The sequence below is a fragment of the Lepidochelys olivacea genome, assembly GCF_965140295.1.
Source record: "Lepidochelys olivacea isolate rLepOli2 genome assembly, chromosome: 1".
Classification (NCBI taxonomy): Eukaryota; Metazoa; Chordata; order Testudines; family Cheloniidae; genus Lepidochelys; species Lepidochelys olivacea.
This window is the reverse complement of record NC_140411.1, coordinates 354,254,824-354,282,773: the sequence shown is the minus strand read 5'-3', so window position 1 is coordinate 354,282,773 and position 27,950 is coordinate 354,254,824. Positions and strand designations below refer to the sequence as shown.

The following is a 27,950-nucleotide window of genomic DNA, read 5'->3' as shown; positions in this document are numbered from 1 at the left end:
TGAACTTTCTGTCAGAACACCAAGGACAAAGACTTCAGTCAGATTTGAAGCCTCTGCTGTTAGAGGCTTGGTTCATATGCCCATGATCTTGGGAGATCAAATTTTCTCAAAAGAGTTCCTCTTGTTACTGTTGCAGAGTTAGAAGCCTTCAACTGGAGAACTCTATGTAGCCAAATAGGCGACTTTTTATCGGGGCAGCATATGGATACATACCAGTGGTTCTCAAACTTTGGCTACCCGAGGACCCCCATTTTGATTTAATAATTTTCGCAAACTCCCAAACTAGCTTCTAATTTTCCCAGGGGGTGCTCAACCCCCATTCAGCCCCAGGCCCCAGCCCCACTCCACCTCTTCCTGCCCCTGCTTCACCCCTGCGCCTCTTCTTCCCACCCCCTCCCCTGAGTGCACCCAGTTCCCAACCTTCCCCATCCCTCCCAGTGACTCCTGAATGCCACTGAACAGCTATTCTGTGGCATGCAGGAGGCACTGGGTGGGAGGGGGAGAAATTGATCAGCAGGGTCAGCTGCCCCAGACATGATTCGCGGATCCCCTGGAGCCGGACATGATACTTTCAGGGGGGAGGGATAGCTCATTGTTTTGAGCATTGGCCTGCTAAACCCAAGGTTGTGAGTTCAATCCTTGAGGGGGCCATTTAGGGATCTGGGGCAAAAATTGGGGATTGGTCCTGCTTTGAGCAGGGGGATGGACTAGATGACCTCCTGAGGTCCCTTCCAACCCTGATATTCTATGACTCATGGACCCCTGGAGTACCCTTGCAGACCCCAGACCTCAGTTTGAGAACTGCTGATATATACCACTTTTGTAAGGACCTGTTTCAGACATTTTTGACTAAAAAAAGGTAAAAATCATCTCTGTAAAATCAGGATGGAAAATACTTTAAGGGTATTCAGATTCAAAACACAGAGGATCCCCCTCTGGGCAAAACCTTAAAGTTACAGAAAACAGGAATAAACCTCCCTCTTAACACAGGGAAAATTCACATAAAACAAAAGATAAACTAATCCACCTTGCCTGGTTTACCTCTACTGGTTGCAATATTGGAGACTTGGATTAGGATGGTTTGGAGAAGGTGGATTTCTGTCTGGCCTCTCTCAGTCCCAAGAGAGAACAACCCCGTAAACAAAGAGCACAAACAAAAACCTTCCCCTCCCCTCTCCCCCGTCCAATATTTTACAGTATCTTGTCCCCTTATTGGTCCTTTGGGTCAGGTGCCAGCCAGGTTAGCTGAGCTTCTTAACCCTTTACAGGTAACACGATGTTGCCTCTGGCCAGGAAGGATTTTATAGCACTGTAGACAGCAAGGTGGTTACCCTTCCCTGTATATTTATGACACAGGTCTACAAAGGGATTTAGGAATTGTAACACCTAAGTTTCAGGCGCTTAGCCTCCCAGTGGAGTTCACAAACCCTGGGTTAAGCACCTGGGATCCCTATACAATGCACAGGGAGAGAGAAGCTCCTGAGCATGGGATCCACAAAAGCCAGCACACTATGCAAGGAGTCACCTAAACTAGCCAATAGCAGATGCTGATGAGAAGATGTGTCCCAAGACCGCCCCCCACACCCCCACCGTCACTGGGACTTAGGTGACTATCTCTGCTTGGGATCCGCAGCTGGAGTCAGGTGTCTGTGCCGTTTCTCGTAAGGACAGTGATGGGTGCACACCTATCTCCCAACAAAACGGGGGGGGGGGTCTTCCTCTATCATCCTTCGCCCAGTGGTTAGGGAACTCAGTCAGAATGTGGGAGCCCCCAGGTCAGTTTTGCCCTCTGCTCAGTGAGCTGAAGGGACTTGAACATAAGTTTCTCCTACCTCTCAGGTTGAGTGCCCTAACCACCAGAAAGAAAAGGAGTACTTGTGGCACCTTAGAGACTAACCAATTTATTTGAGCATGAGCTTTCGTGAGCTACAGCTCACTTCATTGGATGCATACTGTGGAAACTGCAGAAGACATTATATACACAGAGACCATGAAACAATACCTCCTCCCACCCCACTCTCCTGCTGGTAATAGCTTATCTAAAGTGATCATCAAGTAAGTCATTATGCAAGGTAGCCTATTTCCCCTTTTTTTTCTTACCCCCCCCCCCCCCCGACATTTTGGTTAAACTTGGATTTATGCTGGAAATTACCCACCTTGATTATCATGCACATTGTAAGGAGAGTGGTCAGTTTGGATGAGCTATTGCCAGCAGGAGAGTGAGTTTGTGTGTGTATGGGGTTGGGGGGGGGTGAGAAAACCTGGATTTGTGCTGGAAATGGCCCACCTTGATTATCATGCACATTCTGAGGAGAGTGGTCACTTTGGATAAGCTATTACCAGCAGGAGAGTGAGTTTTTGTGTGTGTGTTTTTTTGAAAAAAAAAAGGGGGTGGGGGGGTGAGAAAACCTGTATTTGTGCTGAAAATGGCCCACCTTGATTTTCATACACATTGTGAGGAGAGTGGTCACTTTGGATAAGCTATTACCAGCAGGAGAGTGAGTTTGTGTGTGTGGTTTTTGGAGGGGGGTGGGGGGGGGTGAGAAAACCTGGATTTGTGCTGGAAATGGCCCACCTTGATTATCATACACATTTTAAAGAGAGTGGTCACTTTGGATGGGCTATTACCAGCAGGAGAGTGAGTTTGTGTGTGGGGGGGCGGAGGGTGAGAAAACCTGGATTTGTGCTGGAAATGGCCCAACTTGATGATCACTTTAGATAAGCTATTACCAGCAGGAGAGTGGGGTGGGAGGAGGTATTGTTTCATGGTCTCTGTGTATATAATGTCTTCTGCAGTTTCCACAGTATGCATCCGATGAAGTGAGCTGTAGCTCACGAAAGCTCATGCTCAAATAAATTGGTTAGTCTCTAAGGTGCCACAAGTACTCTTTTTCTTTTTGCGAATACAGACTAACACGGCTGTTACTCTGAAACCTAACCACCAGACTATAGCTTCACTCTTCCTTGCTCTCTCTGGCCCACTGCATACTTAATTATTTATACAGAGTGGAACACCTGCAACAGGAGAAAGTGAGAGAAGTCCACATCAGAATATCCCACACTCCAGTGGCTTGTGTATTCCTGTTAACTGTTTCTGGACCATTAAACTAGCATCTTAAAGAAGCTAAGAAACAGTATTATGTAAAGTAATAAGAACAGTCATACTGGGTCAGACCAATGGTCCATCTAGTCCAGTATCCTGTCTCCGACACTGGCCAGTGCCAGGTGCTTCAGAGGGAGTGAACAGAACAGGGCAATTTATCAAATGATCCATCCTCTCTTGTTCAGTCCCAGCTTCTAGCAGTTTAGGGACACCCAGGACATGGGATTGAATCCCTGACCATCTTGGCTAGTAGCCACTGATGGACCTGTCCTCTATGAACTTATCTAGTTCTTTTTTGAACCCAGTTATACTTTTGGCCTTCACAACATCCCCTGGCAATGGGTTCCACAGGTTGACTGTGCATTGTGTGAAGAAGTACTTCCTTATGTTTATTTTAAACCTGCTTCTTATTAACTTAATTGGGTGACTGTAGGTTCAAGTGTTGAGAAGGAGTAAATAGCACTGCTTTATTCACTCTCTCCACCCCAGTCATGATTTTATAGTCCTCCATCATCTCCCCCCGGAGTCGTCTCTTTTCTGCGCTGAACACTCCCGATCTTTTTAATCTCTCCTCATAGGGAAGCCGTTCCAGACCCCTCAGCATTTTTGTTGCCCTTCTCTGTATTTTTTTCAATTCTAAATCTTTTTTTGAGATGGGTGAATCAGAATTTTACACAGTATTCAAGGTGTGGGCACATCATGGCTTTATAAAGAGGCATCATGATATTTTCAGTTGTATTATCTATTGCTTTCTTAATGTTTCCTAACATTCTGTTGACTGCCGCTGTACTTTGAGCAGATGTGTTTAGAGAACTATCCACGACTCCAAAATCGCTTTCTTGAGTGGTAACAGCTCATTTAGACACCATCATTTTGTATGTGTAATTGGGATTATGTTTTTGAATGTGCATTACTTCGCATTTATCAACACTGAATTTCATCTGCCATTTTGTTCCCCAGTCACCTAGTTTAATGAGAGCTCTTTGTAACTCTTTGCAGTCTGCTTTGGATATAACTATCTTGAGTAATTTAAAGTATCATCTGCAAATTTTGCCACCTCACTGTTTACCTCCTTTCCCAGATTATTTATGAATACGTTGAACAGCAGTGGTTCCAGTAAGGAGTCTCGGGAGACCCTGCTATTTACATCTCTTCACTGTGAAAACTGACCATTTATTCTTACTCTTTGTTTCCAACTTTTAACCAATTACTGATTCATCAGAGGGTGTGCTCTCGTGTCCCATGACAGCTTACTTTGTTTAAGAGACTTTGGTGAGGTACCTTGCCAAAGGCTTTTTGAAAGTCCACATTCACTGTATCCACTGGATCACCTTGTCCGCATGTTTGTTTACACCCTCAAAGAATTCTAATAGATTGGTGAGGCATGATTTCCTTTACAAAATCCACGTTGACTCTTTCCCAACATATTGTTTACCTATGTGTCCGATAATTCTGTTCTTTACTCTAGTTGCAACCAATTTGCCTGGTACAGAAGTTAAGTTTATTGAACTGAAATGGCCAGGATTGCCCCGGAGCCTTTTTTAAAAATCGGTATCTGGTATTACCATGTTCCATTGATTATGATCATTCCACCAAGTTTCTCTGATGCCTGGTATATCAATATCCTTATTTAGTACCAGGCACTCAAGTTCACAAACACTTATAAAATGTGTCAATATTTAGTTGTCTGTCTTCATGTGACGTAATTGAATGGCAATCTTTTTTTCATTTGTCTTTTTCTCTTCAGTTTCTACCTGTACTTTATCAACATCTATCCTCTCCTTTTTACTAGGATATAGAGTATCCTCTTTAATAAATCCTCCCCTAAGGGATAAGTCTGGCCAAGCTGTGTGCTGCTCCACACCTGCTCCCTTTCCCCCAGCCCTTAGTTTAAAAACTCTATGACCTTTGTAATTTTCATGCCAGCAATCTGGCTCTGTTTTGGTTTAGGGGGAGCCCATCCTTCCCATATAGGCTCCTCCTTTCCCAAAAAGTTAATTCCTAATACACCTAAATCCCTCCTCTGAACACCGTTGTCTCATCCATGTATCGAGACCCTGCAGTTCTGCCTAACTGCCCCTGTGTGAGGAACTGGAACCACTTCAAAGAATGCTGCCAAGGAGTCCTGGACTGTAATCTCCTTCCTAGCAGCCTAAATTTGGCTGCCAAGACCTCTCTTCTACTTTTTCCTATGTCATTGGTACCCTCATATATTACTACCACTGGATCCTCCCTTGCACTGTGCATAAGGCTATCTCGATGTGTCGAGAGGTTGTGGCAGAGTCACCGGGTGATGCTCTGGATCTACTCCATAAGAAGCCAGTTAGGACTCTGGGGACGCCTCCTCTCCCCAGGGCAAGAAGCTTACACAACTCTGACCTTCCTGGGGCTGACCTCGGAGCATTCAGCATCCCCGTCCACACTGTGCACTTCCCACAGTGAGTCCGCACAGGAAGGGCTCCTGGGGGAGCCAGAGAGCTCCGCAGTCAGACGTGACTCTCAGCCAGCCAGTAAAAAAGAAGGTTTATTAGACGACAGGAACATGGTCTAAAACAGAGCTTGTAGGTACAGAGAACAGGACCCCTCAGTCAGGTCCATCTTGGGGGGCAGGGAGGCCAGAGCCGCATCTGAGCCTCCCCCCATTTCCCCAGCCAGCTCCAAACTGAAACTCTCCAGCCCCTCCTCCTCTGGGCTTTGTCTCTTTCCCGGGCCAGGAGGCCACTGATCTCTATGTTCTCCAACACCTTCAGTTGGCACCTTTGTAGAGGAGGGGCCCAGACCATCAGGAGACAGGGTGTCGGCCATTCTTTTTACAGTCATCATCACGCTGGTCTCCTCGGGCTCTGCCACAATCACACACCCTTATCCCACCATCTAGATACTTAAGAACTGCATGGGGGAAACTGAGGCACACACACAGTATTCAGAGAAAACATTAAGAACATTCCCACTTTGTCACATCTGTCTCCCCTTCGAGACCAAACTGAGTGAGGTCACTTTAGCCGTTGACCTGGGGAAGTTTGAACCCACCAATATTCCCCTGGATGCCCCAGCATCTCTCCCATTCCTTGGTGGGAGTTGCACCAGGCCCTTCCAGTTTCATGCCCTCCCTTAGGTCAGGTGTGCTCGATGGCACTCGCAGGCCGCATATGGGAAGGTTTATGTGGCCCGTGCCCTTTTGCCACCCCAATACCCCTGGGGTTCAAACTGGGATTGGGATTTCTCCCAGCGCTCCAGTTTGGAGGTCTGCGATTTGGGCTCTTTTGGTTAAGAACTCGCACCTTGACCTTGGCCAGCTCTGGGCTTGGGCAGCTGCTCCCCACCTTGTGGCCCAGGTACGACACCTCTGCCATCCCCACCTTACACTTTCCAGCTTTTACCTTCAGTCCTGCCTCCTTGAGGCAGCCCAGGACCCTCTTCACCTGGGACACGTGTTCCTCCCAGGTCTGGCTAGAGACACACACGTCATCAACGTACGCCAGGGCCAAGTTCTCCATCCCCCTCAGTAACCGATCCACCCAGCGCTGGGGGGTGGCCGATGCCCCCTTGATGTCGAAAGGCAGGACCAGGAACTCAGAGAGCCCGCAAGGGGTGTTCAAGGCAAATTTCAACTTGGCATCTGGTCCAAAGGCACCTGCCAGTTGCCCTTGGAGAGAGCCATAGTAGAGAGGTAATGAGACCCCCCAGCTTTTCTTGAATCTTACCAGGCCTAGGCGTGGTATAGGCATCTGACACGGTGATGGCATTAAGCTTCCAATAGTCCCCACAGAACCTGATTGACCCGTCTTCCTTAGGGACCCACCCCACGGGTGAGGCCCATGGGCTGTTGAATGGCTGGATCACCTCTAAAGCCAGCATGTCCTTGACCTCTCTCTCCAGGTTCTGGGCTGTTTTCCCAGGGACTCTGAACAGGGGACACCTGATGGGAGGATTGGCTCCCACCTCAGGGAAGAGATCTTCCCCTTTCTCCTCCCAATCCTCCCTTTCCAGGTCCAGGGGTCCCCTCACTCTCCTCCCATACAGCAGCTCGAAAGGGAAGAACCCGGTGGATTCCTGGGGCACTTCCCCGTAACATGGGTGGGGCAGGTGCTTGTCCCTGTCCTGCGGATGCTGATTCATAAAAGTCCTCAGCATCATCCCCAGGGTCCCATAAACTCTCTCCACCAGCCCATGGGACGGAGGGTGACCTGCAGAGGCCCAGGTGGGCCAGACCCCCCATTTCTCCCACCAGCCCCAGAGCAGGGCTGACAGGACATTGGACCCCTGGTCTGTAAGGACCTCGCTGGGGAACCCCCTCTGCTGAAGATTGTCAGCAGCGCATCTGCCCTGGTGTCTGCCTCGGTGGAGGACAGAGCCCCTGCCCCTGGGTAGCGGGTGGTGAAATCCATCACCCCCAGGACGTATTTCTTCCCTGCCTGGGTTGCCTTGCTGAGGGGCCCCACTATGTCTAGAGCCCCCTTCTGGAAAGGTTCCTCTATGATGGGCAGGGGTCTCAAGGGGGCTTCACCCTTATCCCGGCCTCCCCCCCCCCCCCGGCCGGGGTCACAGGACCTGCAGTGCTGCTGGGCTGCGTCCCAGACTCCGGGCCAGTCACGGTTCTGCAGCAGCCGCTGCCTGCGGCCTGGATCCCCTGGTGTCCCGAGAGAGGGTCATTGTGGGCCAGGTACGACAGCCGGCGGCGACACTTCTGGGGCACCCCCAGCGGCCTCCTGATCCCCCACGGTTCTACTTCCCCTGGGGGAGCCCCTTCCCGGTACAGGAATCCCTTCTCCCACGGGAATCTGTCCCTGCAGCCTTCCCCACGGGGGTTTGTAGCCTGTGGCCAGCAAGTCCCCTCAGCTCCTCCTAGGAGGGATCCTTCTGCAGCTCGGTCTGGAATTGAGCTGCTGGGGGAGGGAGTGGGACCTGTTCCCACTTGCTAGCTGGGCTTGGGGTCACAGCCCCGCTGAGCCCGGGGTCACAGCCCCGCTGAGCCCTGTCTCTGGTCGCTTCCTCCGTGTTGTGAGATCACTTCGCAGCAGTGCCTCTGGACCAGCTAAACCTGGTTGGCAGCCGAACTGCCCTGCCTGTGGGTCCCCTAACTCAGCTGGGGTCTCAGGTCCCCCCGTGCTCAGCGCTGCCCTTGCTGTCCCAGTGGGGGCAGGCAGTGAGCTCTCTGCTCTCCTTACAGCATCAGAGCCAGCGTCAGCCCCCTCTCCGGTGTGCAGGGGGGGAGGGAACATCTCTTTGTCCCACCCAGCCCCAGGGGTCTGGTTACAGGCAGGCAGATAGCCTGAGCTTAGGTTTCAGAGTAACAGCCGTGTTAGCCTGTATTCGCAAAAAGAAAAGGAGTACTTGTGGCACTTTAGAGACTAACCAATTTATTTGAGCATGAGCTTTCGTGAGCTACAGCTCACTTCATCGGATGTAAGCCTGAGCTTAGCCGCTCCTCCCCCATGCCAGCCAGGTCATCTGCATTTTCACTGACAATTTCCCTCTCCGCCGATTGGTTCCCTGGATTCAAATTCAAACCTTCAGCCATTACAGAAGCAGGGCCTGGATCCTGTCCCAAAGAGACAAAGTCATCCCCCAACAGGGTCTCACAGCCGGTATCCTGGAGAACCCCAACGACCAGCCAGCCCGACCCCCCCGGGTCTGCACAGGGATCCGGGCCATAGGCAGGGTGAGGGTCTTCATCCCTGGGACCCTCACCCAACTCACACAGCCCCTCAGCATCTGAGGCTGCACCACCCGGGGCCTGACAACAGTTCTCTCTGTCCCAGGGTCTCACCACCCCAGGAATGTCTCCCCATTGACCATCACCTCCCGCTCCCACTGTGGGTCCAAGGGGCCTGAGCCCAGGAGACTGCACGCAGACACACAGGCCAGGGCCAGGAGTGGGAGCCTGTCCACCTCCCTACCCATCTGGCTGACGGAGTCTGTGGCCTTGGGACCCAGCAAGGGAGCTAGATACTGGGGCTTTTCCGCAGGGTCCCCCTGGTTCAAATTGCCAGCCTGCTCAAAGGCAGTGAGGTGGGCATCCACATCCCCCCCCCCTTTAACCAGGGGCAGCAATTTAGTCTCGAGCTTCCCTGCGGAGCTGGCACCCCAGGGTCTATCCCCACTCACCCCGGGGAGGTCCCCTATGCCATCTCCACTCCACCATGCCGTTGCTGCTGCTTCTCCTGCAGCTCTTTCTCGGGCTTTCGCTGTCTCTCACGGTCCTCTCGCTCATCTTGGACTCAGCTCCAATCCTGTCCGTCTCCGATCCCCTGATGGGGAACCCAATCATGAAGACCCCCCCCCCCCATCTGGTCGGGGACAGGACTCTTGGGGATGCCTGGCTACCACTCCAGCTGCTCCAGATCCTGCTATAGCCCCATTTGGGGTCAGAAATCTGCTCCTTAGAGTGGTCATCCTCCTCCAGCTGCACGATGAACTGTGCTTTGGTGAACTTTCCAATGCGTAACCCTCTCTTTTTGCACAGGGTTACAATGTCCTTCTTAAGGAGATGGTGATAGGCCATCACCTCGCTGTTCCCAAGTTGTTGTGGACTCACAGGCCTGTGTGCTCTCAGCTCCCCACGGTTTCCAGGAAGAACCTCTCCTGTGCCAGACCTTCTCCAGGTCACCACCTCTCTCCCAGGGCCAAGCCACAGGCTCCTCCGCCCCTGAGACTGCTCACCGCAGTCCCCACAGGGGACCCTGTTACTGCGACAGTCTTTCTCGCTGGTCACACACTCCCAGGGGTTAAGGGTAGCTCCTTCGCCCCCTGAAACTGTCCCTCTCTGAGCCTTCAGCATGCCTGGTCCTCGTTACTCCCCCTTCATTCTACTGCTCCCCAGTCACTTACTGCAAGAAGTGCCATTCATGGGGTGCAGTACATGCCACCAGTTGTCACGGAGTCACCGGGCGATGCTCTGGAACTGCTCCATACAAAGCCAGTCAGGACTCTGTGGAAGCTTCCTCTCCCCAGGGCAAGAATCTTACACAGCTTTGACCTTCCTGGAGCTGACCTTGGGGCATTCAGCATCCCTGTCCACACTGTGTGCTTCCCACAGCAAGTCCGCACAGGCGGAGCTCCTGGGGAAGCCACTGCGTCCTGCACCCCAATTCCTCAGTCAGATGTGACTCTCAGCCAGCCGGGGAAACAGAGGTTTATTAGATGACAGGAACATGGTCTAAAACAGAGCTTGTAGGTACAGAGAAAAGGACCCCTCAGTCAGGTCCGTCTTGGGGGGGGGGGGGGCAGGAAGACCAGAGCCGCATCTGAGCCTCCCCCCATTTCCCCAGCCAGCTCCAAACTGAAACTCTCCAGCCCCTCCTCCTCTGGGCTTTGTCTCTTTCCTGGGCCAGGAGGCCACCTGATCTCTTTGTTCTCCAACACCTTCAGTTGGCACCTTTGTAGAGGAGGGGCCCAGCCCATCAGTTGCCAGGGGACAGGCTGTCGGCTATTCTCTGTGCAGACACCATCACACTGGCCCCCTAGGGCTCAGCCACAATCACACACTCTTATCTCACCACCTGGATACTTAAGAACTGCATAGGGGAAACTGAGGCACCCGCACAGTATTCAGAGAAAACATTAAGAACATTCCCACTTTGTCACAGAGGTCCACAACCTTTGCACCTGGCAAGCAATTCACTAGGTGGTTCTCCTGGTCATCACAAATCCAACTATTTCTAATAATCAAATCCCCATTACTATTACTTCTGCAGTTAGTAAAAATGATACTAAGGTGCGATTTAGAACTCTTATTACAGAGTTTTATTTATTTTGTATAAGCAGCAGTTCACTCCAGGGACTACAGCTTTGTACTGTACAAAGAACACCAAGCTTTTGAACTAAGGCCCCGTTTATTACAGAAAAATGCCCACTCCAATACCACAGCCTGTTTGGAGTTGAAGCCTGAGTCTGTGCATGGGACTGAGTTTGATGAAAGAATTTGCTTAAATGGTGATTTCCAAGACACGAGGCCTTGCCATTTGTTGTTATGTGTTTTGTTTAAGTATTAACCATCCCTTCCCCTCTTCTCTGTATGGGGGTATCTGGCTGTTCATTGGTCGGTGATTTCGGGAACTATGAACTATTTCCTGTCCATCCAGAATTTGCTCTTTCCAGAATTGCCTGTTTTACCCCCCACCTGGTTGCAAATCCAAGGAATTACATAATCTGTGCATCGGAGTGATGCCTATCAGTGTGGTACCTCTGAGAGCACCTGAAGGGCTCGCTTTTCTTTTAACCCTGACAGGGTACCCCCCCGGCAGCGATGCATCTGCTCAGCCAAGCAGCAACTCTGAGCAGCAGCAGAGCCCAACACAAAAGAGAAGACCCTGCTATACTGCCCCCTCCCTCCCAGCCTCCTTTATGTGTCTGCATGGCCCTCCCACTCCCCCAAGATCAGGAGGAGGCTGGCTCTGTGCTGGCCTTGGCTGAGGAGGGTTTGGTCTGAGGCAGGTCTTTTTCCAGCCACTGTTCTGGGACAGTGAATTGAAGAGGTTACTATCAGAAGCCATGGAAGGTGGGGGGCGGGGGGACCTGGCACTGAGATGCTGAGGTGCAACTCTGTGCACTGAGGGGCCCTCACAAAGGGCTGAATGTATACATCAGGGGAAGAGCCTGGAGCACTGAGGCCTAGCTTGAGGTCGAGTGGGGAGGGCAGTGCAGGGGAGCTGGCTGAGAATCCTGCCTTTCATCACCTTTCCCACTATTGCGGGCAGCTGGCTGGTGACTGATGTTGACCAGAGGAAACCCCAACCCCCCCCCCCACGTTTACAGCCCCCAGTCCCCAGAGCAGACAGCAGGAGGGGGGCCCTGTGGTGATGGGGCTGCAAAGCCCTTTGAGAGCCACCAGGCCTGGGCCCCTGAAATGCTTCCACCTGTCTGACCCCGCTCCTCCTCTGTGTCCCACCCCCCCACACCCCTGTGCCCCACTCTTCTCTCTCTTCACCACTCTGCCCTGCCCCTCACTCTTCTCTGCCCGCTAGTCTGTCCCCTCTCGATAGGCCGTGTCCCTATTCCACAGGTATCCCAGCCCTGGCTCCTTGCAGCCATTCACAGGCGCCTGCGGGGTGGGAGGTGGAGCAGAGACAGGGAGGAAGCTCCGTTCTGCTGAAATAGGGAGGCTGGCTCAGCAAAGGGCAGGGGGGGATTCCCAGCGTCCCCACCCCCTTCGCAGAGCAGGAGGGGCACAGAATAAATTACACAAACCTCAGCACAACCCCTGGGGCTGACATTCACCCTCCCCAACGCCATACACGTCCCCCGCCTCCCACATAAACCATCAGGCCCTGTCCTCCCCTGCCTCCCCTGGGCACTGCCCCCACCTGCCTCCCACACAAACCACCAGGGCCCTAACCCCCTGCCTCCCCTGGCCACTGCCCCCCCTCCGGACGCTGCCCCTCCTCCCCTGGGCACTGCCCCCCCTTCCTACACACCCCCCCTCCGGACGCTGCCCCTCCTCCCCTGGGCACTGCCCCCCCTTCCTACACACCCCTCCCTGGGCACTGCCCCCGCCTCCCCTGGGCACTGCCCCCCTTCCTACACACCCCTCCTCCGGACACTGCCCTCGCCTCCCCTGGGCACTGCCCCCCCTCCCTACACACCCCTCCTCCGGACGCTGCCCTCGCTTCCCCTGGGCACTGCCCCCCCTTCCTACACACCCCTCCTCCGGACACTGCCCTCGCCTCCCCTGGGCACTGCTCCCCCTTCCTACACACCCCTCCTCCGGACACTGCCCCCGCCTCCCCTGGGCACTGCCCCCCCTTCCTACACACCCCTCCTCCGGACACTGCCCTCGCCTCCCCTGGGCACTGCCCCCACCTGCCTCCCACACAAACCACCAGGGCCCTAACCCCCTGCCTCCCGTGGCCACTGCCCCCCCTCCGGACGCTGCCCCTCCTCCCCTGGGCACTGCCCCCCCTTCCTACACACCCCCCCTCCGGACGCTGCCCCTCCTCCCCTGGGCACTGCCCCCCCTTCCTACACACCCCTCCCTGGGCACTGCCCCCGCCTCCCCTGGGCACTGCCCCCCTTCCTACACACCCCTCCTCCGGACACTGCCCTCGCCTCCCCTGGGCACTGCCCCCCTTCCTATACACCCCTCCTCCGGACGCTGCCCTCGCCTCCCCTGGGCACTGCCCCCCCTTCCTACACACCCCTCCCTGGGCACTGCCCCTGCCTCCCCTGGGCACTGCCCTCCCTTCCTACACACCCCTCCTCCGGACGCTGCCCTCGCCTCCCCTGGGCACTGCTCCCCCTTCCTACACACCCCTCCTCCGGACACTGCCCCCGCCTCCCCTGGGCACTGCCCCCCCTTCCTACACACCCCTCCCTGGGCACTGCCCCCGCCTCCCCTGGGCACTGCCCCCCCTCCCTACACACCCCTCCTCCGGACACTGCCCTCGCCTCCCCTGGGCACTGCCCCCCCTCCCTACACACCCCTCCCTGGGCACTGCCCTCGCCTCCCCTGGGCACTGCTCCCCCTTCCTACACACCCCTCCTCCGGACACTGCCCTCGCCTCCCCTGGGCACTGCTCCCCCTTCCTACACACCCCTCCTCCGGACACTGCCCCCGCCTCCCCTGGGCACTGCCCCCCCTTCCTACACACCCCTCCTCCGGACACTGCCCCCGCCTCCCCTGGGCACTGCCCCCCCTTCCTACACACCCCTCCCTGGGCACTGCCCCCGCCTCCCCTGGGCACTGCCCCCCTTCCTACACACCCCTCCCTGGGCACTGCCCCCGCCTCCCCTGGGCACTGCCCCCCTTCCTATACACCCCTCCCTGGGCACTGCCCCCGCCTCCCCTGGGCACTGCCCCCCTTCCTACACACCCCTCCTCCGGACACTGCCCTCGCCTCCCCGACACCCACCCCTGCCCCCCCGACACCCAGCGCTGCCCCCCCGACACACTGCCCCCCTAACACCCAGTGCTGCCCCCAACCCCTGCCCCCCGACACCCAGCGCTGCCCCCCTGACACCCAGCGCTGCCCCCCAACCTCTGCCCCTGACACCCAGCGCTGCCTCCCAACCCCTGCCCCTGACACCTGGTGCTGCCCCCCGGCCCCTGCCCCCCGACACCCAGCGCTGCCCCCCTGCCCCCTGACACCCGGCGCTGCCCCCCGGCCCTAGCCCCCGGGCGCCGCCCCCCAAGCCGCGGCACGTGGCTCTGCCCCACACGCAGGCCGGCCCGGGCAGCGCGGGGCGGGCGGCCCCGGGCCGGGCCGGACCGTGCCGGGGCGGCGGCGGCGAGTCCCCGCCCGCCGAGGGGCGGAGCCGCGGCCGCCGAGAGGCACCTGCCGCCCGGCCTGTGCGAGCGGCGGCGCCGGAGGGAGCCGAGCCCCGCGGGGCGCCGCGCCCGGGCCATGCGCCGGCGGCAGCCCGCAGGCAGCGCGGCGGGGCGGCGCGGAGCCATGGAGCCGCCCGCGGCCGGCGGCCCCCGGGGCCCGGGCCGGGCCGGAGCCGCGCCAGGGCGGCCGCTGGCGGGGCTGCGCTGAGCCCCGCGCCCGCGCCCCCGCCATGGCGCTGCCCCGCGGCGGGCCGGGCTGCGCGCTGCCGGGCATCAGCACCGTAACCTATGTCTTCGTTTACAGCCCCAGCGGCGGCCAGGGCGCCCCCCCGCGGCCGGGGCCGGGGCCGGGGCCCGAGCCCGCCCGCCACGCCGCGCCCGCCGCCCTGCGCGGGCCCAAGCGCAAGTTGTACAGCGCCGTGCCCGGCCGCAGGTTCATCGTGGTCAAGAGCTACACGCCGCAGGGCGAGGGCGAGATCCAGCTGAACCGGGGCGAAGCCATCAAGGGTGAGTGCGGGGTGGGCAGGGCACGGCCGGGGGGAAGGGGGTGGGAGCGCGTGGGGGCGCCCGTGGGCAGCGCTGATCGAGGGGTGCTGGGCACGGTCAGGGTGGGAGCGGGCAGGGGCGCCCGTGGGCAGCGCTGATCAAGGGGTCCTGGGCACGGTAAGGGTGCAGGGGGTGGGAGCGCGCAGGGGCGCCCGTGGGCAGCGCTGATCGAGGGGTGCTGGGCACGGCCGGGGGGCAGGGGGTGGGAGCGCGCAGGGGCGCCCGTGGGCAGCGCTGATCGAGGGGTGCTGGGCACGGCCGGGGGGAAGGGGGTGGGAGCGCGCAGGGGCGCCCGTGGGCAGCGCTGATCGAGGGGTGCTGGGCACGGCCGGGGGGAAGGGGGTGGGAGCGCGCAGGGGCGCCCGTGGGCAGCGCTGATCGAGGGGTGCTGGGCACGGTCAGGGTGGGAGCGGGCAGGGGCGCCCGTGGGCAGCGCTGATCAAGGGGTCCTGGGCACGGCCAGGGGGCAGGGGGTGGGAGCAGGCAGGGGTGCCCGTAGGCAGCGCTGATCGAGGGGTGCTGGGCACGGTCAGGGTGGGAGCGGGCAGGGGCGCCCGTGGGCAGCGCTGATCAAGGGGTCCTGGGCACGGTAAGGGTGCAGGGGGTGGGAGCGCGCAGGGGCGCCCGTGGGCAGCGCTGATCGAGGGGTGCTGGGCACGGCCGGGGGGCAGGGGGTGGGAGCGCGCAGGGGCGCCCGTGGGCAGCGCTGATCGAGGGGTGCTGGGCACGGCCGGGGGGAAGGGGGTGGGAGCGCGCAGGGGCGCCCGTGGGCAGCGCTGATCGAGGGGTGCTGGGCACGGCCGGGGGGAAGGGGGTGGGAGCGCGCAGGGGCGCCCGTGGGCAGCGCTGATCGAGGGGTGCTGGGCACGGTCAGGGTGGGAGCGGGCAGGGGCGCCCGTGGGCAGCGCTGATCAAGGGGTCCTGGGCACGGCCAGGGGGCAGGGGGTGGGAGCAGGCAGGGGTGCCCGTAGGCAGCGCTGATCGAGGGGTGCTGGGCACGGCCGGGGGGGGCAGGGGCTGGGAGCGGGCAGGGGTGCCCGTGGGCAGCGCTGATCGAGGGGTGCTGGGCACGGCCGGGGGGGCAGGTGGTGGGAGCGGGCAGGGGTGCCCGTAGGCAGCGCTGATCGAGGGGTGCTGGGCACGGCCGGGGGGCAGGGGGTGGGAGCGCGCAGGGGCGCCCGTAGGCAGCGCTGATCGAGGGGTGCTGGGCACGGCCGGGGGGCAGGGGGTGGGAGCGGGCAGGGGCGCCCGTGGGCAGCGCTGATTGAGGGGTGCTGGGCACGGCCGGGGGGAAGGGGGTGGGAGCGCGCAGGGGCGCCCGTGGGCAGCACTGATCGAGGGGTGCTGGGCACGGCCGCGGTGCAGGGGGTGGGAGCGCGCAGGGGCGCCCGTGGGCAGTGCTGATTGAGGGGTGCTGGGCACGGCCGGGGGGAAGGGGGTGGGAGCGCGCAGGGGCGCCCGTGGGCAGCGCTGATCGAGGGGTGCTGGGCACGGCCGGGGGGAAGGGGGTGGGAGCGCGCAGGGGCGCCCGTGGGCAGCGCTGATCGAGGGGTGCTGGGCACGGCCGGGGGGAAGGGGGTGGGAGCGCGCAGGGGCGCCCGTGGGCAGCGCTGATCGAGGGGTGCTGGGCACGGCCGCGGTGCAGGGGGTGGGAGCGGGCAGGGGCGCCCGTGGGCAGCAGTGGTCAAGGGGTGCTGGGCACGGTAAGGGTGCAGGGGGTGGGAGCGGGCAGGGGCGCCCGTGGGCAGTGCTGATTGAGGGGTGCTGGGCACGGCCGGGGGGCAGGGGGTGGGAGCGGGCAGGGGTGCCTGTGGGCAGCAGTGATCGAGGGGTGCTGGGCACGGCCGGGGGGAAGGGGGTGGGAGCGCGCAGGGGCGCCCGTGGGCAGCGCTGATCGAGGGGTGCTGGGCACGGCCGCGGTGCAGGGGGTGGGAGCGGGCAGGCGTGCCCGTAGGCAGTGCTGATCGAGGGGTGCTGGGCACGGCCGGGGGGGGCAGGGGCTGGGAGCGGGCAGGGGCGCCGGTGGGCAGTGCTGATCGAGGGGTCCTGGGCACGGCTGGGGGGCAGGGGGTGGGAGCGGGCAGGGACAACCGTGGGCAGCAGTGATCAAGGGGTGCTGGGCACGGCCGCGGTGCAGGGGGTAGGAGCGGGCAGGGGCGCCCGTGGGCAGCGCTGATCGAGGGGTGCTGGGCACGGTCAGGGTGGGAGCGGGCAGGGGCGCCCGTGGGCAGTGCTGATCGAGGGGTGCTGGGCACGGCCGAGGGGCAGGGGATGCGAGCGGGCAGGGGTGCCTGTGTGCAGTGCTGATCGAGGGGTGCTGGGCACGGTCAGGGTGGGAGCGGGCAGGGGCACCCGTGGGCAGCGCTGATCGAGGGGTGCTGGGCACGGTCAGGGTGGGAGCGGGCAGGGGCGCCCGTGGGCAGCGCTGATCAAGGGGTCCTGGGCACGGCCGGGGGGCAGGGGGTGGGAGCAGGCAGGGGTGCTTGTGGACAGCGCTGATCGAGGGGTGCTGGGCACGGCCGGGGGGCAGGCGGTGGGAGCGGGCAGGGGTGCCCGTAGGCAGCGCTGATGAGGGGTGCTGGGCACGGCCACGGTGCAGGGAGTGGGAGCGGGCAGGGGCGCCCGTGGACAGTGCTGATCGAGGGGTGCTGGGCACAGCCGGGGGGTAGGGGGTGGGAGCGGGCAGGGGCACCCTTGGGCAGTGCTGATTGAGGGGTGCTGGGCACGGTAAGGGTGCAGGGGGTGGGAGTGGGCAGGGGCACCCATGGGCAGTGCTGATCGAGGGGTGCTGGGCAGGGCACGGTTGGGGTGCAGGGGGTGGGAGTTTGCAGGGACGCCAGTGGGCAGCGCTGATCGAGGGGCCCTGGGCATGGCCGGGGTGGGAGCGTGCAGGGGTACCCCGTGGGCAGCACTGATCGAGGGGCCCTGGGCACAGCTGGGGTGCAGGGGGTGGGAGCGGGTAGGGGAACCCCGTGGGCAGCGCTGGGCCCTGGGCATGGCCAAGGTGCAGAGTTTGTAAGCGCGTATGGGGAGTCCTGTAGTGGGATAGGCAGCATGGGACCCCGCTGACCCAGGGCAGTGGCCAAGGGCCCAGAGCAAAGCTGTGTGCAGGCAAATGGTGAAATCCTAGCGGATCTTAAGCATAAAAAAGAAGCTTACAAGAAGTGGAAGGTTGGACATATGACCAGGGAAGAGTATAAAAATATTGCTTGGGCATGTAGGAATGAAATCAGGAGGGCCAAATCGCACCTGGAGCTGCAGCTAGCAAGAGATGTCAAGAGTAACAAGAAGGGTTTCTTCAGGTATGTTGGCAACAAGAAGAAAGCCAAGGAAAGTGTAGGCCCCTTAATGAATGAGGGAGGCAACCTAGTGACGGAGGATGTGGAAAAAGCTAATGTACTCAATGCTTTTTTTGCCTCTGTCTTCACGAACAAGGTCAGCTCCCAGACTGCTATGCTGGGCATCACAACATGGGGAATAGATGGCCAGCCCTCTGTGGAGAAAGAGGTGGTTAGGGATTGTTTAGAAAAGCTGGACGTGCACAAGTCCATGGGGCCGGACGAGTTGCATCCGAGAGTGCTAAAGGAACTGGCGGCTGTGATTGCAGAGCCATTGGCCATTATCTTTGAAAACTTGTGGCGAACGGGGGAAGTCCCGGATGACTGGAAAAAGGCTAATGTAGTGCCAATCTTTAAAAAAGGGAAGAAGGAGGATCCTGGGAACTACAGGCCAGTCAGCCTCACTTCAGTCCCCGGAAAAATCATGGAGCAGGTCCTCAAAGAATCAATCCTGAAGCACTTAACATGAGAGGAAAGTGATCAGGAACAGTCAGCATGGATTCACCAAGGGAAGGTCATGCCTGACTAATCTAATCGCCTTCTATGATGAGATTACTGGTTCTGTGGATGAAGGAAAAGCAGTGGATGTATTGTATCTTGACTTTAGCAAAGCTTTTGACACGGTCTCCCACAGTATTCTTGTCAGCAAGTTAAGGAAGTATGGGCTGGATGAATGCACCATAAGGTGGGTAGAAAGTTGGCTAGATTGTCGGGCTCAACGGGTAGTGATCAATGGCTCCATGTCTAGTTGGCAGCCGGTGTCAAGTGGAGTGCCCCAGGGGTTGGTCCTGGGGCCGGTTTTGTTCAATATCTTCATCAATGATCTGGAGGATGGTGTGGATTGCACTTTCAGCAAATTTGCGGATGATACTAAACTGGGAGGAGTGGTAGATACGCTGGAGGGCAGGGATAGGATACAGAGGGACCTAGACAAATTGGAGGATTGGGCCAAAAGAAATCTGGTGAGGTTCAATAAGGATAAGTGCAGGGTCCTGCACTTAGGACGGAAGAACCCAATGCACAGCTACAGACTAGGGAGCGAATGGCTAGGCAGCAGTTCTGCGGAAAAGGACCTAGGGGTGACAGTGGACGAGAAGCTGGATATGAGTCAGCAGTGTGCCCTTGTTGGCAAGAAGGCCAATGGCATTTTGGGATGTATAAGTAGGGGCATAGCGAGCAGATCGAGGGACGTGATCGTTCCCCTCTATTCGACATTGGTGAGGCCTCATCTGGAGTACTGTGTCCAGTTTTGGGCCCCACACTACAAGAAGGATGTGGATAAATTGGAGAGAGTCCAGCGAAGGGCAACAAAAATGATTAGGGGTCTGGAACACATGACTTATGAGGAGAGGCTGAGGGAACTGGGATTGTTTAGCCTGCAGAAGAGAAGAATGAGGGGGGATTTGATAGCTGCTTTCAACTACCTGAGAGGTGGTTCCAGAGAGGATGGTTCTAGACTATTCTCAGTGGTAGAAGAGGACAGGACAAGGAGTAATAGTCTCAAGTTGCAGTGGGGGAGGTTCAGGTTGGATATTAGGAAAAACTTTTTCACTCGGAGGGTGGTGAAACACTGGAATGCGTTGCCTAGGGAGGTGGTGGAATCTCCTTCCTTAGAAGTTTTTAAGGTCAGGCTTGACAAAGCCCTGGCTGGGATGATTTAATTGGGGATTGGTCCTGCTTTTGAGCAGGGGGTTGGACTAGGTGACCTCCTGAGGTCCCTTCCAATTCTGATATTCTATGATTCTAAAGTGCAGTCAGCAGCTGGACAAGGGGCTGGTTCCGGTTCGCAGCAGATCCCCTCTCGGCTCTGAGAGCCAAGGACTGTATGTGGAGGGAGGGGCCAACAGAAGTTGGTGGTTGCTTGCCTGACTGGGACCATTCCTGTGTCGGCTGCCTTTGGGGTGGCCCCGTTGGGTATGCATCTCCTTAGTCATGTTTGTCTTTAGTGGGGTCTGCTTCGTACAGGAGAATTTCCCTCAGGGTTACCCACTCCTCTTCGAAATAGGAAGTGCAGCGAAGATGATTTGGGGGACTGCAGAAACTTACAGTTGTTGCTGCACATTCTTGCTGTGCTCCATGCATGTTTCAGGGCATGGGGGTGAAGGCAAAGAGTTCCAGTGACTCCCAGACTCTGCTCACTGGGGTTTTGTCAGTATCAAGTGTTCACAAAACTGCTGAAGTGGTGAAGCGGAGGCTGGAAGCTTCCTTTGCTTGGAAGCTGCTCCTCATGGGGTATTCTCATCCTGGCAGAGATGGCGGGGCCTTACCCTGGTGCATATGATTCCATGGATTATCCTCTTGCACACACCGTTCCTGATAACTGTCTGAGATTTTAGAGGAATCTGGAAGCAGTAATCTACCTAGTAAGCAGCAGCTAAGTTTTGCATTTCCTTTTCTTTCCCTGTGGGCCTAATATCTTACCTTCCTGTCCTACATCTCACCTTTGGCCTAGTTCTGCCCGCATTCATTGTTGTCTAGATTCCCAGTAATATTGCCTTCCTCTCTAGAATAGGAATATCTTTGAAAAGAGATGCTGTTGAACTGGATGGTTTTGGGCAGAATGCTGGGCAGTCTCCTTTAAGGACATGTTTCAAGAATCGCCTGCTCCTGGCCCAAGACAGGGGATGGGGCAGGAGATTGTTTTGAGAGGAAACACTAAAGTGACTCTTAGTTTCCCTTTCTTTTTGTATGTTGCTTGCTGAACATTGCTTCACTTCACTGATATTTTCAAGTTTGTCATAAATGTCATATGTCGCCAAACGCGCACGTTGATGGGAGAGGTTATGTTTGAAGCTGCATTGGCATCACATTTCTCCTTCTCCCCTAAATTCTGGGTTAATGTAGTGCCTTGGATGTCTCCTTTCTGTTTTTCCTTTATTTTTCCTACTTCTTCCTCCATTATGTATCTCTGCTTTGTGTTTTCAGTAGGCACATAAAATAATGGTTGGGATCAACAGCGTAGGTGGGTTGCTCTTACTTGTCCTCGTAGCACAACCTGCAGGAACTCAAGAGCACGAGTACCAACCTCAGGACAGACTGTTAGGAAGCTGGGCACAAACCCCAGATTGTATGAGTTCCATACTTCGATTTCACCAACCAATTCATAGAATCATAGTATATCAGGGTTGGAAGGGACCTCAGGAGGTCATCTAGTCCAACCCCCTGCTCAAAGCAGGACCGAACCCCAACTAAATCATCCCAGCCAGGGCTTGTCAAGCCTGACCTTAAAAATATGTAAGGAAGGAGATTCCACCACCTCCCTAGGTAACACATTCCAGTGTTTCACCACCCTCCTAGTGAAAAAGTTTTTCCTAATATCCAACCTAAACCTTCCACACTGCAACTTGAGACCATTACTCCTTGTTCTGTCATTTGCTACCATTGAGAATAGTCTAGAACCATCCTCTTTGGAACCACCTCTCAGGTAGTTGAAAGCAGCTATCAAATCCCCCCTCATTCTTCTCTTCCGCAGACTAAACAATCCCAGTTCCCTCAGCCTTTCCTCGTAAGTCATGTGTTCCAGACCCCTAATCATTTTTGTTGCCTTTTGCTGGACTCTTTCTAATTTATCCACATCCTTCTTGTAGTGTGGGGCCCAAAACTGGACACAGTACTCCAGATGAGGCCTCACCAATGTCGAATAGAGGGGAACGATCACGTCCCTCGATCTGCTGGCAATGCCCCTACATATACATCCCAAAATGCCATTGGCCTTCTTGGGAACAAGGGCACACTGTCGACTCATATCCAGCTTCTCGTCCACTGTCACCCCAGGTCCTTTTCTGCTGAACTGCTGCCTAGCCATTCGGTCCCTAGTCTGTAGTGGTGCATGGGATTCTTCCCTCCTAAGTGCAGGATCTGCACTTGTCCTTGTTGAACCTCATCAGATTTCTTTTGGTCCAATCCTCCAATTTGTCTAGGTCCCTCTGTATCCTATCCCTACCCTCCAGCGTATCTACCTCTCCTCCCAGTTTAGTGTCATCTGCAAACTTGCTGAGGGTTCAATCCACACCATCCTCCAGATCATTTATGAAGATATTGAACAAAACTGGCCCCGAGGACCAACCGTTGGGGCACTCCACTTGATACTGGCTGCCAACTAGACATGGAGCCATTGATCACTACCCGTTGAGCCTGACAGTCTAGCCAGCTTTCTGTCCACCTTATAGTCCGTTCATCCAGCCCATACTTCCTTAACTTGCTGGCAAGAATACTGTGGGAGACCGTGTCAGAAGCTTTGCTAAAGTCAAGGAACAACACGTCCACCGCTTTCTCTTCATCCACAGAGCCAGTTATCTTGTCCTGGAGGGCAATTAGATTAGTCAGGCGTGACTTTCCCTTGGTGAATCCATGCTGACTGTTCCTGATCACTTTCCTCTCCTCTAAGTGCTTCAGACTTGATTCCTTGAGGATCTGCTCCATGATTTTTCCAGGGACCGAGGTGAGGCTGACCTGCCTGTAGTTCCCAGGATCCTCCTTCTTCCCTTTTTTAAAGATGGGCACCACGTTAGCCTTTTTCCAGTCATCTGGGACTTCCCCTGATCGCCATGAGTTTTCAAAGATAATGGCCAATGGCTCTGCAATCACATCCGCCAACTCCTTTAGCACTCTCGGATGCAGCGCATACGGCCCCATTTGGACTTGTGCTCGTCCTGCTTTTTTCTAAATAATCCTGAACCACTTCTTTCTCCACAGAGGTCTGGTCACCTCCTCCCCATGCTGTGCTGCCCAGTGCAGTAGTCTGGGAGCTGACCTTGTTCGTGAAGACAGAGGCAAAAAAAGCATTGAGGACATTAGCTTTTTCCACATCCTCTGTCACTAGGTTGCCTCCCTCATTTAGTAAGGGGCCCATACTTTCCTTAGAGACTAACCAATTTATTTGAGCATAAGCTTTCGTGAGCTACAGCTCACTTCATCGGATGCATACTGTGGAAAGTTTAGAAGATCTTATTATGTACACATAAAGCATGAAAAAAATACCTCCTCCCACCCCACTCTCCAGCTGGTAATAGCTTATCTAAAGTGATCACCGTCCTTACTCTAAGTCTCTAAGGTGCCACAAGTACTCCTTTTCTTTTTGCGAATACAGACTAACACGGCTGTTACTCTGAAACCTGTCATAGTTTCCTTGACTTTCTTCTTGTTGCTAACATACCTGAAGAAACCCTTCTTGTTACTCTTAACATCTCTTGCTAGCTGCACCTCCAGGTGTGATTTGGCCTTCCTGATTCCACTCCTGCATGCCCGAGCAATATTTTTATACTCTTCCCTGGTCATTTGTCCAATCTTCCACTTCTTGTAAGCTTCTTTTTTGTGTTTAAGATCAGCGAGGATTTCACTGTTAAGCCAAGCTGGTCGCCTGACATATTTACTATTCTTTCTACACATCGGGATGGTTTGTCCCTGTAACCTCACTAAGGATTCTTTAAAATACAGCCAGCTCTCCTGGACTCCTTTCCCCCTCATGTTATTCTCCCAGGGGATCCTGCCCATCCGTTTCCTGAGGGAGTCCAAGTCTGCTTTTTTGAGGTCCAGGGTCCGTATTCTGCTGCTCTCCTTTCTTTCTGTAGCAAGCGTAAACTCCTCAGGCACTATAACAGCGATAGCATGGAGTCACCGACAGTCCCCTTGGGCACTCTGATCCACCTCACCACCCAGGTGAGTGTACCTTTGTGATAGATGGTCCCTAATACCAACAAAAAGAAAAGGAGGACTTGTGGCACCTTAGAGACTAACCAATTTATTTGAACATGAGCTTTCGTGAGCTACAGCTCACTTCATCGGATGCATACCGTGGAAAGTGTAGAAGATCTTATTATATACACACAAAGCATGAAAAAATACCTCCTCCCACCCCACTCTCCTGCTGGTAATAGCTTATCTAAAGTGATCACTCTCCTTACAATGTGTATGATAATCAAGGTGGGCCATTTCCAGCACAAATCCAGGTTCTCTCACCGCCCACCCCCCAAACACACACAAACTCACTCTCCTGCTGGTAATAGCATTATTTGAGCATCAGCTGTAGTTCACGAAAGCTCATGCTCAAATAAATTGGTTGGTCTCTGGGGTGCCACAGGTACTCCTTTTCTTTTTGCGAATACAGACGAGCACGGCTGTTACTGTGAAATGTAAGGAGAGTGGTCACTTTGGATAAGCTATTACCAGCTAGGGGGAGGGGGTGAGAAAATCAAGGTGGGCCATTTCCAACACAAATCCAGGTTTTCTCACCCCGCCCCCCACAAACTCACTCTCCTGCTGGTAATAGCTTATCCAAAGTGACCACTCTCCTTACATTTCAGAGTAACAGCCGTGTTAGTCTGTATTCGCAAAAAGAAAAGGAGTACCTGTGGCACCCCAGAGACCAACCAATTTATTTGAGCATGAGCTTTCGTGAGCCACAGCTTATGCTCAAATAATCTATTACCAGCAGGAGAGTGAGTTTGTGTGTGTGTGGTGGGGGGAGGGGGTGAGAAAACCTGGATTTGTGTTGGAAATGGCCCACCTTGATTATCATACACGTTGTAAGGAGAGTGATCACTTTAGATAAGCTATTACCAGCAGGAGATTCGGGTGGGAGGAGGTATTTTTTTCACGCTTTGTGTGTATAAAAAGATCTTCTACACTTTCCACAGTAAGCATCCGATGAAGTGAGCTGTGGCAATTATTTATGCTCAAATAAATTGGTTGGTCTCTGGGGTGCCACAAGTACTCCTTTTCTTTTTGCGAATACAGACTAACACGGCTGTTACTCTGAAACCTAATACCAACGGCAATATTCTAGTTCCTCCCAGTCTCACTGGACCAGTCACTTACCCCATGTCAGTTGTACCTTAGGTCTCACACCAAAGACCATGCTTGTAGCTAAACCTATAATAAAATCTATTCGGATTTATCAACTAGGAAAAGGAAACCAGAGTTATTTACAAGGTTAAAGCATAGACACAGATACCCAAATGAGTTATCTTTCAACACTTACAATTATAATAGAAGCTTCTGTAATCAGCAAGCTCTCTATGTCCTTTAGGGCAAACCCAGGCTAAACATCTGGGGATCTCTTGCTTATTCCAAAAAACACCTCTCCCCCCTTCCAAGCAGCTCAAGGAGATAGCAAGTTGCTTTTGTTTGGATTATTCTCCTCTTCCTGCCATGTGCTCTGAGCTGAGCACTCAGCTGTTGGGTAGAGTCTACTTGCAGGGCTCATCTTCATGGGGAAGGGAGCAGAAGAACAAATGTCTTTTGTCCTCTTGTTGCTGGTGTGCAGGGACGTTCCAGTTGCAGCCACCCACAACAGTGCATCTGGTATTGATGGACCTTTCCTGTAGCATAGCACGTTCTGCTGAAGATCAGCTCTTCACACTAATGAATTTCTCTCTCCTGCCTGGTGATTTACGCAGTCAGAGGTTTAGAGCAGAACCACTCCTGTTCTATCTTACAGTGTCGGGTACAGATGTTACAAGTGACAGTAATGCCGGCAGCAACTGACAAGCATTCAATGAAGTCTAAACGCACCCTTATCATTCTAGTTTGATAATACGAACACCCAGGTGAGCCGGGCTGATTCCGGCTCTGTGTTTGTCAGCGTCTCACTGAGGCATGGGGACCTTGGCAGGAGCTGGCCCCTCTCTGCCGGCACCACAGACCTCTCTCATAATACACAAACAAGGGGACAGTCAATTAAACTGAAAGACAACCAATATAAAACTGATAAAAGGAAATGCTTTTTGCACAAAACACAATTCATTTATGGAATAGACTGCCACAGTGTGTCAGTGAGGCCAAAATTATAGCGGAATTCATGATAGGATTAGAGATTTATGGGATCTTGAGAATATCCTCTGTTACATTAGACAGGATTTTTTAAAATCGTGTAAGAGCTCCTGCTTCAGGGCAGAAGTCAGCCTCCCACTGACAAGGTTAGGAAAAACCTTCCCCATGAGCAAGAATCCCATCATTTTCACAGCAAGATTTCTTGAATCTTCCTAGAGAGCATTGTATGCTGGGCCCTGTCAGAGAGAGGGTACTGAGCTAGGACCATTGGTCTGATCCACTGATAGGATCTCTGTGCTCAGATTTTAGCCTGGCTCTGACCTGTTGGAAAGCTGAGGATGGGAAATATACCCGCTCTGTACCTTTGTTCTTGTTCCTATTTATTTGAAGCTGTGAAAGGCGCCATTTCGACAGACCTGGAGACAGAAGTCCTCCCTCTACAACAGGAGAGGCAGAGGGCAGGAGTGGGCAGCTCTTTACTCTGTCGCTGTGGTGCTGTTCTTGTGGGAAGGAGAGGGATGATCCGATAGATATGGGGCTCTTCCCTTGTAGTTGCTCTTCTAGTTTGCCTTCAGGTTCCCTACCCAGGCAGAAGAGTCTGCTGGGGGTTGTGAGGGCTACTTTGGTAGATGTTTGGTCACCAGTTTGTGTACAAACCCGTGCCTCCCATTGCAAGCTGGGGCAGATTGTCCGGCTAGTGGCTCTGAGTCTCTTCTGCCTGACCTGTAGGAGTGAGGGACGGTCCCTGGCTGACACGCTGGGGCATTCTTCTGGAGCTGGCTCTGAATAACATGGGCGCCAGAGCGTCAACCTCTCAAGAGACACCTGGGTCTGGGGGCGGGAGTCAGGATCTGACCAGAAGTGGGAGGGCAGCTCTCTGAGGTTGGGATAATGTTCACAGGGTGCCAATGGCAATGGAATTTCCACAGATGGAAGTACTGAAAGGTGTGTGGAGGAGCGAGAACTAGGCAATCTGTCTGGGGATGGAGGTGCTGTACTGGGAGGAGGGTGCTTTAGGGAGCTAGAGAGAAGCAGGTGGAGGTGTCCCTGGATGGCAGAAGGTGAAGAGGGGAGCGGTCTACAGATGTGGTGGGGCTGAACAGGGGAAGATGATGGGGAGAGTTGTTTGGGCAGGGCTTGGTGGGATCGGGGCTGAGAGAATGGATGTGTAACATTTCTCTCTGTCAGGTTTTAGAGTAGCGGCCGTGTTAGTCTGTATTTGCAAAAAGAAAAGGAGGATTTGTGGCACTTTAGAAGTAACAAATTTATTTGAGCATAAGCTTTTGTGAGCTACAGCTCACTTCATCGGATGCATTCAGTGGAAAATACAGTGGGGAGATTTATATACACAGAGAACATGTTACCATGCACACGGTAAGGAGAGTGATCACTTAAGATGAGCTATTACGAGCTGGGGGGGGATCCTTTTGTAGTGATAGGTGGGCTATTTCCAGTAGTTGACAAGAACGTCTGAGGAGCAGTGGGGGGTGGGGGAATAAACATGGGGAAATAGTTTTACTTTGTGTAATGACGCATCCACTCCCAGTTTCTACTCAAGCCTAAGTTAGTTGTATCCAGTTTCTCTCTGTGTCAGTGGTGTGGGGCATGTGAGGGTGTCTCAGTGTGAGAAGTAGCTGTTCAGTTGAAGGTATATTCATAGAATCATAGACTACAGGATTGGAAGGGACCTCAGGAGGTCATCTAGTCCAACCCCCCTGCTCAAAGCAGGACCGATCCCCAATTTTTGCCCCAAATCCCTAAATGGCACCCCCTCAAGGATTGAACTCAGAACCCTGGGTTTAGCAGGCCAATGCTCAAACCACTGAGCGGTCCCTCCCCCTGCAATTGCCTGCTGCCATCTTACCCTGTACTGCTCCCTGTCTTTAGAACCCATTGTGCCATCCTGAAGGTGCCTGGGGGTTAAGTT

The 27,950-nt window shown here is 55.2% G+C and overlaps 1 protein-coding gene across 2 annotated transcripts in view; it reads left to right on the top strand.

Moving 5' to 3' along the window:
• The window catches only part of SHANK3 (SH3 and multiple ankyrin repeat domains 3), a gene marked incomplete at its 5' end in the record, with an annotated part of 664,505 nt that overhangs the window by 342,792 nt on the left and 293,763 nt on the right, over positions 1–27,950 (top strand). For both annotated transcript variants that reach the window (XM_084611263.1, XM_084611264.1), the window contains one exon: positions 14,674–14,876. In XM_084611263.1, coding sequence (XP_084467389.1) covers positions 14,674–14,876 — 203 coding nt within the window. The remainder of the gene's footprint in view (positions 1–14,673; positions 14,877–27,950) is intronic.